The 15,421-nt window shown below is 35.1% G+C and overlaps 1 protein-coding gene across 3 annotated transcripts in view; it reads left to right on the forward strand.

Annotated features, from left to right (window-relative positions):
• The window catches only part of SLK (STE20 like kinase), a 56,731-nt gene that overhangs the window by 19,666 nt on the left and 21,644 nt on the right, over positions 1–15,421 (forward strand). For all 3 annotated transcript variants that reach the window (XM_060126645.1, XM_060126646.1, XM_060126647.1), the window contains 9 exons: positions 512–560; positions 891–1,040; positions 7,524–7,596; positions 7,755–7,949; positions 8,784–8,865; positions 10,836–10,964; positions 11,308–12,678; positions 14,657–14,787; positions 15,015–15,138. In XM_060126645.1, the coding sequence (XP_059982628.1) occupies positions 512–560; positions 891–1,040; positions 7,524–7,596; positions 7,755–7,949; positions 8,784–8,865; positions 10,836–10,964; positions 11,308–12,678; positions 14,657–14,787; positions 15,015–15,138 (2,304 nt within the window). The remainder of the gene's footprint in view (positions 1–511; positions 561–890; positions 1,041–7,523; positions 7,597–7,754; positions 7,950–8,783; positions 8,866–10,835; positions 10,965–11,307; positions 12,679–14,656; positions 14,788–15,014; positions 15,139–15,421) is intronic.

A 15,421-nucleotide genomic window follows, 5' to 3' on the forward strand; every position in this document is an offset into this window, starting at 1 on the left:
CTGGGAAGGCATCCATCAGGAAGTGATAATTGAGCTAGGATCTGAAGCTTTTGTATATGTTTTTTCTCCTATTTTTTAGAAAAACTAAAAGTTTCTCTTCTCAGGGTTTATTCCTAGAAATAAAGTTAAAAAATATACTTGATCACTTACTTCTCAATAGTTACCTTAAAAAGGAGAGTATAAAATCTTTCAGTGGTGATGAAATGGATATATAATACTGTCCTGAATAAAAATTCTACACCTGGTAATTTTACAGAAGCAGGGACACTAAAAATGAAGATTAACAAAAATGCACATATTTCCACAATGTGTTTTCTTTGTGCTTTCTTAGTTGTATATCATTAAGACTTGTAACTCTTTTTACAAAGAAAATCTTTATGGTTGTTAGCATACTATTGTTTCTGTAACCTAGGTTATTTTATAGCTATTTCTTTATCTTTTATGCTAAATTGAAGAAAAAATACTCAAACTCAATGTCATGTTAGACACATGCTTTTTTATTTGCCTGCAGATCCTCATTGAATTTTGTGCAGGTGGAGCAGTGGATGCTGTGATGCTTGGTAAATGGTTTTTTGTTCTTCATGTTTATATCTTAAATTATACTTTAAAAAGTCAAATGATTTCAAACATTTATACATATATATTTATCTTATTGTTTAGAGACATTCAGTAAGTTAAGAAATCAGCCTAATTATTTTTATATTCTTGGATAATTGTAATAAAATTCTAAAATTAAACATTGAGTATAATATGTGAAGAAAGTTTTGTGTATAGTTTTTTAAAAATCAGTTCATTGTGTATGATCTTTGACAGTGATGGTAAAGTTATATAGCCTGCTGGTATGCTTTCACTGTATAAAAATGCAGATTTGTTTACTTTTTTCCTTGTAGAGCTTGAGAGACCATTAACTGAGTCCCAAATACAAGTAGTTTGTAAGCAGACTTTAGAGGCATTGAACTACTTACATGATAATAAAATCATCCACAGAGACCTAAAGGCTGGAAACATTCTTTTTACCTTAGATGGAGATATTAAGTTGGGTAAGTTTATTCCTTTATATAAAACATTTGAATTTGTGCTTTGAGATTTCCCCCGTATGTCTGTAACTTAATATTGTTTTGTTACAAGTCAAATATGTGAAACATGGAGAATTGTATTCATATATGTGAAACATGGAGAATTATTCAGTGTTAATTTTTTTCCCCCATTTATTTAGGTCTTCTTTAATATCTTTCAACAGTGTTGTATAGTTTTCAGAGTACAGGTCTTTCAATTCCTGTATGCTTTTATTTATTTATTTATTTATTTATTTTAAACATCTTTATTGGAGTATAATTGCTTTACAATGGTGTGTTAGTTTCTGCTTTATAACAAAGTGAATCAGCTATACATAGACATATATCCCCGTATCTCCTCAGTGTTAATTTTTAAGATACTTCCTTGGAGGGAATTCCCTGGCGGTCCAGTGGTGAGGACTCGGTGCTTTCACTGCTGAGGGCCCGGGTTCAATTCCTGGTCAGGGAACTAAGATCCCATACACCATGCAGTGTGGACAAAAAACAAAACAAAACTTCCTTGGGTACATAATTATCCATTAACTCCCAGAATTCCTAAGTATAGGTACCTCATATAAAGACTCTTTAAAAAGTAAGAAAGGATGGATTTTTATTTTTAAAATGGCACACTTTTAAAAGACTGGCTAATTATTTTTCCCTTAAATTTTTGTATGTAGACTTAATACTTATAAATATAATACATTTAGAAAATGCTATAGTATGTAAAACCACTAACTTAGTTTTATGTTCATTTCCAAAACTCGTATCTAGTGGGTTTTTTTTTCCATGTTTAGTTTTATATTCTATTTTGTAGATATAGTATCTTGGCTAAACTAACAAAGTAACTCACCTTAAGTCTGAAAAAGATGCCTAAAATAAATGTAAGGACTAGAATTTTTAATTTTGTTTTTTACACTGAGGGAATAAATGATAATTTCATAAGGAGAAATAGATGTAGATTTTAGATGGGAAATTAATGAATTTCATATACGCATACAAATAGAAGTAAGTACCCCTAAGATATGAATTAAAAAAAAATCTGGTGATGAAGTCTAAATTTGGGTATTTTGGATGGATATTAAAAACAAAATATATTCAAAGGCCATGCTGATACCAGTGATCATAGTCATTTCACTTCACTTTGTCATGACATCTAAACAGGTATAATTTGATATACTACTAAATTTTAACCTTTTTATTAAGAAATGGTTACAGATACAGAAAACCAGACTAACAGTTGTGTAGCTTATTGACTTGTAGCTTTGTACACAATAGCTTTGTGACCACCACCTAGATAAATAGAATGGGACTTCCCTGGTGGTCCAGTGGTAAAGAATCCACCTTGCAATGCAGGGTACGTGGGTTCAATCCCCCCTGGTCGGGGAACTAAGATCCCACATGCCGCGGGGCAGCTAAGCCCAAGTGCCGCAAACTACAGAGTCCACACTCTCTGGAGCCTGAGAGCCACAACTAGAGAGAAAAAACCCACACGCCACAACTAGAGAGAAGAAGCCTGCGAGCCTCAACAAAGAGGCCGCACGCCACAGCGAAAGATCCCGCATGCCTCAACGAAAAAAAAAAGAACTAGAACTATGTCAGGCACCCTAGCAGCTGTTTCATGTGCCCGCTCTCAATCACACTGTCCCTCCCTTCTCCACAGGTAATCTATATCCTGACTTTTATAGTAATCACTTCCTTGTGTTTCTTTATGGCTCTATCACCCAGTGTTCATGTCTAGACTTTAGAGTTTAGACTTACCCATATTTAAAACCTGCTTTTTCTTCTAAGTCTCTTTTAATTTATAGGTTGCCCCCCACCGCCCTGTCATTCCTTTTTTCTCTTTACATTTTATCTATGGCATTCGTTCTCATGGCATGCTTTCTCAAAGAAAGTTGGTTCTTTGGGGACAAAAAATTTTAGTGTTACCATGGTTGTGACCCTCCAAAGGCCCATAGATATACACAAACAGATATACAGTATATCTGTGGCATTAAAATTTCATGGGGGGGAGGGAGGATTTGGAAAAAATGTCTAAAAAGGCTCCTTAGGAGAGAGATGAAGAAAAGGTTGAGAAACACTGATGTATAGGACCTAGGCTGTTGGACCTGTAGAGTTTCTCTCATCTTGCATTTTGCTGACTGTGTACTCCTGATGACTTTAGTAAGTTCCTCTCTGTATTTCCCTCAATTTGCAGATGAATCCAAAAGCCTCATCAGTCTCAAGTTTGACTTTTTTGGCAAGACTATAGGTGGCTTTGTGTTCTTTCATTGGGAGGCATGTAATACCGGCTTTTTGATCTTTTTTTTGATGTTAGCAGCTGTTGATGTTTAATGCCTATATCCGTTCTTTGATTGGAGTGGCAAAATGAATTACATCATTTTGTTTTCCTTTATTATTTTTGATAATAATTTTGGTAATTATTCATCAGTTATTTCATTATTTTCATTTATCATCATTATAAAATTAGGAATACTTATATAAAAAGACACTTCCCTTCAACTGTTTGGTTATTCAGGAGTATAGTTCCTATAGACAGGACAGGAAAAATGCTTGATTCTTTCCTTTTATTTATTTAGCTTTAAAGACAATGAATTGGTTCTCTCTCATCCTTAGTTGGTGGCCAGTATTTTTTTAAATGGCATTATTAATTCATGAATGTAATTTTATTTTATAGGTTTCAAATCTATTACAATTTTTATCCTTATTAAAGCTCACGTTGTACCATCTTGGTCAGTGGGAGCTTCTTCAAGCTGGCTTGTTAATCTTTTTGACATGACTCTACTGATCTTCGGTAGATTCCTCGCCGTCTGTTAGGTTGAGATGTTTCAGGCTCATCTTTTACATTTCCTGCCTCAGACTGTAATTAGCCATTTCTTCAGGAAGCCCTGAAGAAGAAGTTTTAGTAGGACATGGTATTTCAAGACCACAATCTGAGTGTTAGACATGCTTACAGTTTCTGGATTTGCCTTCATTCTAGGCCTTTACAAGGACAGAGCTAGGCTCTCATGAGTTCCTACATATGACCTATTCAAATTCAGGGTAAAGCCTTTTTTTTCCCTTCTCTTAGCCCCTTCTGTATTACATCTGTATCGCTTTTCTTCTATCCTGAGAATCTTGCTTCTCAAGAACATTGAAGATAGATTTGGAGTATTCTGTAATTACTCATTTTAACCTACATTTCTGTATTCAGTGCTCACCACCGCTCTTGTTCATGTCTCTTTGGTTATGTTGGTTGTCTGAAGTTCATTCTCTGGTAGATTTCTCTGAAAGGGCTCTCTGAGTTCTTATATAATGGTAACACTTCTACCCTTTATACTTTGAAGGTCAGTTTTGCTGGATAGAAAATCCTTGGTTCACATTTCTTTCCTTGAATATCTAAAATATGTTCCTCTGTTTTCTTCTATTATAAAGTGTTATTGAAAAGTCTGATGAGAATCTGATTTTCTTTCTCGTGTAAGTCATGTGATCTTTTTGCCTAGATGCCAAAGACTTTTTTTTTAAGGACTAAACTTTGACTAAACTTTTCTAAGTGTTGTTTTTTTGTTTCCCGCTCACCCCCCACCCCCCAGGAAGGTTTTCTGTAATTATAGATACGAGTATTTGTTCTGTTCCCTTGCACTGACTTTCTCCTTTGGAGACTTTTTTTCAGGCTTGACAATCATCAGTATTTATAACTTTCTCTCCGGTTCTTTTATCTTTCTTCATTTTTTTTCATTGTGGCAAAATATACTTAAAATTCACTGTCCTAACCATGTTTAAGCGCACAGTTCCGTAGCATACGGCGCATTCACACTGTCGTGCAGCCAACCCTACCACGCCTCTCCAGAACCTTTTCATCTTCCTCAACTGAAACTCTGTACACATTAAAACGCTTAAGTCCCCATTTCCTCCTTCCCCCAGCCCCTGGCAACCATTCTCCTTTCTGTCTCTGTGAACTTGACTACTCTCCGTACCCCATGTAAGTGGAATCCTGCAATACTTTTCCTTTTGTGACTGGCTTATTTTACTTAGCCTAATGTCTTTAAGGTTCATCCATGGTGTAGCATGTGTTAATTTTCTTCCTTTTTAAGGCTGAATAATATTCTGTTATATGTATATACCACATTTTATTTATCCATTCATCCATTGATGGACACTTTGGTTGCTTCCACCTTTTGGCTTTTGTGAATAATGCTGCTATGAACATGGGTGTACAATATCTATTTGAGTCCCCGCTTTCAGTTCTTTTGGGTATATACCCAGAAGTGGAATTCCTGGATCATATGGTAATTCTCTGTTTAATTTTTTGAGGAACCACCATACCATTTTCCACAGTGGTTGCGCCAGTTTACGTTTCCACAACAATGCACAAGAGTTCCAGTTGCTCCACCTCCTTGCCAGCATTTGTTATTTTCTGTATTTTTGATGATAACTATCTTAATGGGTGCGAAGTGGTAATGGGTGTGCATTTGTTGTGTTTATTTGCTCTTGCATTCCTCCTACTTTAGCCTTTGTTTCTAAAATTGTTTTTTATTTCTAATTTTCCCTTGAGTTCTGTCACCTCATTTATGAGTTTTAAAATTCTGACTTCTGTTACTCTTTTATGTCATCATTTTTTAGTCTTGTAGCTCGTTTTGAAATATAATTTTGATCTTTTTTAGTGCATGTTTTTCTGTAAGTGTACTGAAATCTTATTTGAATACAGGAATATACTTCTGTGTAAAATAATGCATCATTAAAAATAAGTATATTTTTGAAGATTTAGGAATGCCAAAATAGTTTTGAGTTGGTTGACATTTAAAATAGTTGCACTTTGTTTCATTAATTCATAAATACAGAGAACCTTCCAATTCTGTGACATTGTATTAAGTGTACACAGATGCATGTAGAACCATACTATCCTCAAGAACCATATATACAATAATCAAATTTTTATGGTCTTGTCAGATCACATTGTTACAAATGGAAATAAGTATGTAAAATGCTATTTTAACAGACCAGCATATATATGCCATATCATTATAAGTAGAACTGTAAAGCACATAATGACCTTAGTTTTCCCCTTTGCACAAAAATGAAGATGGCTTCTTGTCCCTCCTTAGTTTACCTCCTGCTCATAAGAGTGCTACGAGAGGTACGAATGTTGACAGTGGACCTTAGTGGTTTAGGCCTGTTTCTCAACCTCCTTTCCCAGTCATGTTCTGAGGGGGAAACAGTTAAAAAGAATAGACCATTAGTAGCTTCTAGGAACACACTGGAATACGTACTGAGCTGACTCTACCTGAGTAGAAAACCTCTTCTGGCAGGAATTTCATATTGTGATCTCAATCCCATCCTGTGGAAACATGGCATGTTATAAGTTGAGGAAGTAGGGGGGTAATAGGGATGGAGAGTCCTGAATACATCTATTTATGTTACATTTTCTGCAGATATATCTTCCAAGTATAGTATGTTCTATTGGCAAATTCATTTATTAATTTAATTATAAAACATTAATGAAATACCTAGTGTAACAAGAGACTTCATACACCATATTAAGAAGCTTAAACATCATTCTACAGGCAGTAGGTGGCTGCCAAGATGTTTTAAGCAGGAGAACTACATGGTCAAAAAAAGAAAAGAAAGAGCTATATAATAGACATAAATAATTAGAATATAGGGCAGGATTTCATGAGTTTTAAGAGTTCTACGGCCAAAGTATCACAAAGGTTAAAATTACACATATGATTAATAACAGTAGCTGACGTTTATTGTGTGTATATTCTGTGCCAGGCCTTGGGGCATGAATACTAAATACAGGATTTTTGGTATTTATTCAGTTTTGAGAATCATGGCATGTCAAATGAAACTTTAAAAGTTAAATGTATATGGCATGCGGTAATTTATGCAGCAATAGCAATTTTATGTTGCTATTAATGATTGAGCTCTAAGCTGAAAAGGAGTTAACAACCGATAAAGCTATAATGTTGCTGTGCCCTATAATTTAAATTAGAAAGCATCGTTCCTAATTATTTTCTTTGTGGTATAATTTTATGAGGAAGTTAGCAAGACATATGCTGTCATAAAGGCTGCTTTGGTATAATTTCTGTTTTTCACACTATAGAAAAAAATGTCCCTTAATTTAATTGTCACATATAGCACTAGTTGGCGTTTATTTTGGTGAAGTGGATAGACTGATCTATTTTAAAGTTACTTTTTTTTTTTTTTTTCAATTCTGGAGAATTTGTGATCTGAAGATGTGTAAGGATGGTGGTATCAAGTGTATTAATGATGGAATCTTTTCTTTGGCAGTTTTTTTTGGGGGGGTGGGTGTATGGTAGAAAGAGGGTGGTCAAAATTAGGATGATAGAGAAGTTATTTATCTTTCTATTTTGCTTACCCTTTAATAACAGTGGTCTTATTAAAGACTTGATGTGCTTTTCCCTTATGTTGAATATAGCATCCTTTGCTTAAAAACTGTCATTAATACTTTTGTATGATTATTTCAAGCGGATTTTGGAGTATCAGCTAAAAACACAAGGACAATTCAAAGGAGAGATTCCTTTATCGGCACACCCTATTGGTATGTATTCAGTTTTATGGATTTGCAGCGTTAGTTATGTCAACAGTTATTATTACTTATGAATTTTGTCCACATAATCAATTATACTATCTTTCACGTGGTTTGTGATCACTGCTCTTAAGTTAAACATCTTAATTTTCAGTTCTCTGTCTTCATAGGATGGCTCCTGAGGTAGTCATGTGTGAAACATCTAAGGACAGACCCTATGACTACAAAGCTGATGTTTGGTCCCTGGGTATCACTTTAATAGAAATGGCTGAGATAGAACCACCTCATCATGAATTAAATCCAATGCGAGTGCTGCTAAAAATAGCAAAATCTGAGCCCCCTACATTAGCACAGCCATCAAAATGGTAAAGTATTCCTAAACAATTTTTTTTAAGAAGCAAAACTTGATGCTTTATTCTTCCAACTTTCCAAAGGTATTTAAATTTAGGTACATGGTACAAAGATTGTATGAAGTAGAAAACTGATTTTTGGTGTATTTTCAAGACTTAAGGACCATATAAACTCCTGTAACTAACTTTCCCCATAAATTAAAAGATACCAGTGATTTGAGTTCTACATGAAAGAGATATTTTCTGTACTATGAGAAAGTGAGGCATATATGTGATTGATCTGTATTTGTGGAGTTTAATATAATGGAAGGGGGCTTCCCTGGTGGCGCAGTGGTTGAGAGTCCACCTGCTGATGCATGGGACACGGGTTCCTGCCCTGGTCCGGGAAGATCCCACATGCCGCGGAGCGGCTAGGCCTGTGAGCCATGGCTGCTGAGCCTACGCGTCCGGAGCCTGTGCTCCGCAACAGGAGAGGCCACAACAGTGAGAGGCCCGCGTACCGCAAAAAAAAAAAAAAAAAAAAATATATATATATATATATATATTATATATATGTGTGTGTGTGTGTATATATATATATATATATATATAAAATGGAAGAATTTTTGTGATTTTTAGCATACTTATGGATATATGGCTGTATCTCAATGACTTAAACTATGAATCTATTTACATATATGTAACATATTTATAGATAAATGACTTATGAAATATTAATATTCTCATAACTAGTTTTCTTATGTTGAATTAATACTATTACATACATAATGGAACTTAACCATAGTTTCTCAGAGTTTTGATTTTATTAACAAGAAAAATAGAATGTCATTATTAAAATTTATTTTGAAGGTCTTCAAATTTTAAGGACTTTCTAAAGAAATGCTTGGAAAAGAATGTGGATTCCAGGTGGACTACATCTCAGCTACTGCAGGTAAGATAAGAGTAGTATGACAATGGCAAACCATATAATTGTTGTAACATCTCTTTAAGAAGAATACAGTTTCCGATTCCTTCAGTGTGCCCTCTCTCCACTTGAGTTTCCCTGTGCAGACTCACTCAAGGTTCATTGTAGTAGTTAACATTTGCTTTACAAACATTTGCTGCTGTTATTAAAGGGCATTTATTTAGCTTTTAAATTTCTCGTATGCTTTTTTGATTCAGTTTAATTGTGTTTTTTTCATTTTGTTTAGTTATTTCCACTTTATCAGTTACTTACATTTTGTCTCTCCAGTTACTAGAAAACAAACACCTTGGTGGCAGGGGCCATGAGCTAATTAATTTTTTTTTAATGTCCCTTACAGTGAGGGTAAATGTTCAGTAAATATTGCTAACTTTTAAAAAATGGTGTTAAAGTGATTGGGTAATTTTGTTTTATAGCAGGACTTGTTTGTAATATTTGAAATAAAATTTTGTCAATAATAGTATAGGTAGAGAAATAGAATGACAAGTCTTGAGGCAGTTACCGTTAGATTGAGTACAACTCCTCCATTGTAGTTTTTTCGGTTGATCTATTTATCTGGGGGGAGAAGCGGGAAAAATTTCCTTTCTCTGTACAACAAGTATATCCTTGGAACACACTTTCTCTTATTATTTCACTACCCCCCCCCATTTGAAGGCCTTAATCTGTGACAAACACCAAGTGCTGAGTGTACAGAGGTGAATAAAATATCTTCTTACTCTTAAGAATATTTGAACTATGTCAAAAAACAGATGTTTATAGACACTTTTTATTAATTTTTATTGGAGTATAGTTGCTTTACAATGTTGTATTAGTTTCTGCTGTACAACAAGTGAATCAGTTGTATGTATACATATATCCACTCTTTTTTAGATTTCCTTCCCATTTAGGTCACCACAGATCATTGAGTAGAGTTCCCGTGCTAAACAGTAGGTTCTCATTAGTTATATATTTTATGCATAGTAGTGTATATATGTCAATCCCAGTCTCCCAGTTCGTCCTATGCCCCCTTCCCCACCTCGGTAACCATAAGTTTGTTCTGTACATTTGTGACTTTGTTCATCTATACCATTTTTCTAGATCCCACATATAAGTGATATTATACAATATTTGTTTTTCTGACTTACTTCACTCTGTATGACAATCTCTAGGTCCATCCATGTCTCTGCAAATGGCACTATTTCATTCCTTTTTATGGCTGAGTAATATTCCATTGTATATATGTACCACATCTTCTTTATCCATTCCTCTGTCAGTGGACACTTAGGTTGCTTCCATGTTCTGGCTATTGTAAATAGAGCTGCAGTGAACATTGGGGAGAATGCATCCTTTCAAATTACGGTTTTCTCTAGATACATGCCTAGGAGTGGGATTGCTGGGTCATATGGTAGCTCTGTTTTTAGTTTTTTAAGGAACCTGCACACTGTTCTCCCTAGTGGCTGTACCAATCTACAGTCCCACCAACAGTGTAGGAGGTAGATATATTTAACAGAACTTTAAAGCTTTTTGTAATTCTTTTATTGAGGCTTTATACATATTGTTACTTTCTAACAATTAAACATATTGTAAACATACTGTTACTTTCTAAAACTAGTAATGTACTTGAAACTTGCTTTAAATTTTAATTTAGATTTTAGGTTATGAAGTTTTCAGACATACAGAAAAGTATATATACCTACTACCCAGATGTAATATGTTATCATTTTTGATATATTTCTTTCAGATTCTTAAAAAAAGGTACAGATACAGTTGCAGGCAGCCCCTACTCCTGCTCAATTCCCTCCCCCTCCTTTTCCCAGATGTAATATCATCTGAAGTTGTTTGTATTTTTCCTACTTATATGTTTATGTTTTTGCCACATAACAATGTGTTTTATATATTTGAAATTTACTTCACAAGCATTTCAGTTGTTACTGAGTATGCTCTTTTTAATGATTAAACAGCATCCCTTTGTGACTGTTGACTCCAACAAACCAATTCGAGAATTGATTGCAGAGGCAAAGGCTGAAGTAACAGAAGAAGTTGAAGATGGCAAAGAGGAGGATGATGATGAGGAAACAGAAAATTCTCTGGTCAGTATTTAGAAAGGAAATTTCATTTAGGTCATTTTTAGAGTTGAGTTTTGAGGTATGATTGCAGCTGTGTCTAAGAATTAATTGATGGGTAGCATTACAAAAACCTTTAATTTTAGAGGTGAAGATTTATTAAGTTTGCTCCTTGCTGCCCATTTTTGTCATATTTATTATGTGAAGATTTGTCAATTCTTTAAGTTATTTTTATAATTTCATCAAATTTTACTGAATAAAGATATTAAATAATTATATATATGAATTAAATTTTTATATATGAAACGTTATTTTGGTTACCATCTTGAAATTATGTTTTAACACTAAAACTGTATAAAATCTTTTTTAGCCAATACCTGCAAGCAAGCGTGCCTCCTCTGACCTTAGTATTGCGAGCTCTGAAGAAGATAAGCTTTCACAAAATGCTTGTATTTTGGAATCTGTCTCAGAAAAAACAGAACGTAATACTTCTGAAGATAAATTTAACAGTAAAATTCTTACTGAAAAACCCACCACCGATGAACCTGAAAATACTGTGGTAGGCATTAATGAACATGTTAATGATACTCATTTAGAAGCTATGGCTGAACTTCATAATAGAGCAACAGTAATCGAGGAAAATGGGAGAGAGGAGAAGAGACCCAAGCTTGAAAATCTACCTGACACAGAAGACCGTGAAACAGTGGACATTAATTCAGTCAATGAAGGAAAAGAAAATAACATAATGATAACTTCAGAAACAAATATTGAACAGAATCTGAAACCTGAGGAAGAAGGGGATCAAGAAAAGCAACAGATATTTGAAAATAAGTTTATAAAATCTGAAGAAATTGAAGACACTGCTATTCAGACAATGGATTTAGTTTCTCAGGAGACTGGAGAAAAGGAGGCAGATATTCAGGCAATTGAAAGTGAAGTTGAGTTTACAAAGGAAGACACCCTCGAGGAATTGGGAAGGGATGACAAAACTGAAAAAGATATGATCAGTGATACAAGCAAAGTGATAGGAACAAATGAGGCAGAAGACGTTGCTCAGAAGGCAACTGAAAACAGTGCTGAGGATGCTCAGAGTAATGATGGGAAAGAAGTGGGTGAAGTAGGCCAGATATTAGTGGTCAAGTCCACAGAGGGTCCTGAGGCTGGTGGTACTGAAGAAGTTTCTATTAAAGAAATAGTTGAAACTAATGAGATAGATCAAAACTCTGTAGAAGGTAAAGGTGAGGAACAGTTAATCAGCAGTTCAGAGAACATAGTGGAGACCAATGAGGAGCTCGGGACAAATGAAGTTGAGATTACTGAATCGAGTAGCACTGAAGGAATGGAGGTCAGAAGTGCGGTGACTGATAGTGACCAAAAGGCTTTAGGAAGTGAAACTCGGGATGCTCATGAAGCCACTGCTCAGATGGACACAGAGCAGAAAGATATCCCGTGCGAAGTGCCAATTAAGGCAGAACCTCAAGTTCCTGCCACTTCACAGTCCAGTGAACCTCAGCCTGTTCTAATACCCAGTATTAATATCAACCCTGAAGATGCAGAAAATAAAGGAGAAATAGGTGCTTTATCAAAAACTGAAACCATGTTACCAGAATCTGAGAATCAAAAGGAAAATGATACTGATTCAGGCACTGGTTCCACTGCTGATAATAGCAGCATTGACTTGAATTTATCCATCTCTAGCTTCCTAAGCAAAACTAAAGACAATGGATCAATATCTTTACAAGTAAGTGTGCACGGGTCCTTGTTTGGGTGTTTCTTTGTTATTTTGGCAGTTGAGAGTTTTTGTGAAACTGACATCTTGAAAACAAAACAACACTAAATCAGTGTAGTATTAACCCTATAAAATTCTTAAGGCCTATGAGGGCAATCAATTAAAAAATAAACTAAGATTCTGGATGTAATCTTTAAATTTTTTTGTAGTACCTATCTATTTTTGCCAACTTGATAGAAATAGTATAATACAGTTGCTTACTGGAATTTGGGTTTTCCTGTTGTACATACCTAGGTATAATTGTAGCAAGAATCAGCAGTATATGAAAGAATTGAGGACTTGAAAGAATGATCTCTTTTTAAGAATGTTTAGGGTATAAACAGCCCTTGTTACCACTGGCACGTGTGGCGACCACTCTTACCTCCTCAGTCATAGCAATCACTACTGCCGTGAGAATCATCGTGGGAAGAAAGCCAAACGCTAACCCTCGAACACTTGGAGCTGTTAAGCATAATTCTCCAATCTGAGTTACTGGGGGGGCTGTGTAGAAGTATGGAGTGGGGCCAGAGAATACGTATTTATAGCAAAAGATCCCATGGAATTCTGATACAGGTGAGACTCTGGATTGACAGGTGGCAGAAAAGCAGAAAGAACTGAAGAAAATTGACCTTAGGGATAGGACGCCAGGGCATGACTGATCAGCCTGCGTATCTGCCCCAAATTATTACATGTATTGCCTAGATGGTCTTCAGTTTTCAGGTTGTTTCCCTGCTGAAATTCCATTAATCTGAAGTTCATTCACTGACTTAATAGTTAGCCTTTCCAAAAAATTCAGATACTTCTGTGAGAATTAAGGTGATATTAGCTGTGGATACTTTAGTAGGAACTGAAGAAATGGAAAATTTGGAGGTTACAGGGAGGTAGATTTATTTTTGGAGCATGCCCACTTTAGGTTTTAGATGAAGTCTGGATAGGGTGGCCGTAGTTCAGGGCTCAGGGAGAGCAGTGTGAGAATACTGGAAGCCTAGAGAGTACAACAGTAAGAGGCTGAAGAAAGGTGATTAGTAAGTGCCAAAGATCAACTTAAAAATTCTAATGCATTTTGAATGTAGTATTTTCACATTCCCCTTTTGCTCCCTCTGCCTTCTAACCTTTTCCACCTATCAAAACTAAGTAATTATCTGTTTTGAATACTTACATGTTTACCAAGAAGTATTTGTAGCAGTGTTACACTTCTGTTATTTCTCTTTGCTTTTAAAAAGCATTTGGATAACCAACTGAGAAATGAAGAGTTTGGTCTTGATAAAGAATTTTGGGCAATAGCTGACAGGCAGATCTGGTATTTTGGGAGTACGGTAAAGGTGCTGTCTTTCTAGTAACTCTAAAATCACTCATCCATCTCCAGCCCTGAGATGGAAGAGGGCTGGTGATACTATTGTTGATGAAATGGATTTTGAATCCCAGTCCTGGCAGTGTTTATAAGTTATATGGGAGCCTTTCAAAATGAAATTCTCAGCCACCCTCAGACCTATTGATTTAGATTCTTTAAGGGATGAGCCCCAGGAATTCATTTTAATTGCTTTGTAAGTGTTTCTAAAACAGAAAAGCAGAGGTATCTGCGAACCTACAAGATAAAAAGAGGAAAGAATGGTTAACATGTGAAAGTTGTACTAATTACTCTTTTTTGTGAATTGCTTGTTACCACTTGTGCCTAATTATGATGTGGTATAAAAATTCGACATGTACATCATCAAAATGCATAATTTCACTTGAAAAAAAATTGATTTTATCTGTAAAATCATGTGAAAGTCAAATGAGGTGTGAGATGATATAATTGGCTTCAAAGTTGAGTCTTACTGATTTCTATTCATACTTTATAGTGTAGTCTTCATAGCTGTTCAGTTTCTTGTTTTTGTTTTTTTAAGAAGAAAATGTTTTCTCTCTCTAGTATTCCCCATATAAAGCCTAACTAAAATAAAATCTCACTCAGGAAACAAGAAGACAAAAGAAAACGTTGAAGAAAACACGCAAATTTATTGTTGATGGTGTCGAAGTGAGTGTAACAACATCAAAGATAGTTACAGATAGTGATTCCAAAACTGAAGAATTGAGGTTTCTTAGGTGAGTAGAGAAACAACATGATTTAAACTGGTTTTGTGACTTCTCAAGTCTCTGCAGAGTCTGAAGAATAGAGAAACAAGAGTAAAGTCTTGGCTAATTTTGGATTCTTGTATTACTTTTCCATTTGAAAATAAATGTTACTTTTAAAGTTTTTTTTCTTTTAAAGCATTACTTCAAAGGTGTAACTTTTGCTGTCTTTCTCTATCCTTGCCATTAAATTTTATCAGACGTCAGGAACTTCGGGAATTAAGATTTCTTCAAAAAGAAGAGCAAAGAGCCCAACAGCAGCTCAATGGCAAACTGCAACAACAGCGAGAGCAAATTTTCCGGCGTTTTGAGCAGGAGATGGTGGTAAAGTCTTGGAATTTTGTACCCTTTTGTTAATAAAGAAATTTAAGGCTTAGAAAAAAACCCACCACTGGCAGGTTTTAGAACTTGTTCTCTGATTACTAGATTTCTTTGTGATGCATTTCTCGCCTTTATCTCTTTGGTGTTTTAGATGCTTTCTTTTTTCTTCTCTTCTCTTCTCTTCTTTTCTCCTGTTGCCTGACTTACAGTGTGTTGGGTGTTTTCATTTTTCTCTGATTAAATCTGTCATGAAAACCTGGAATCATGAAGCTAGTAGATGGTTTGC

Source organism: Lagenorhynchus albirostris, chromosome 16 (genome assembly GCF_949774975.1).
Source record: "Lagenorhynchus albirostris chromosome 16, mLagAlb1.1, whole genome shotgun sequence".
Lineage (NCBI taxonomy): Eukaryota > Metazoa > Chordata > Mammalia > Artiodactyla > Delphinidae > Lagenorhynchus > Lagenorhynchus albirostris.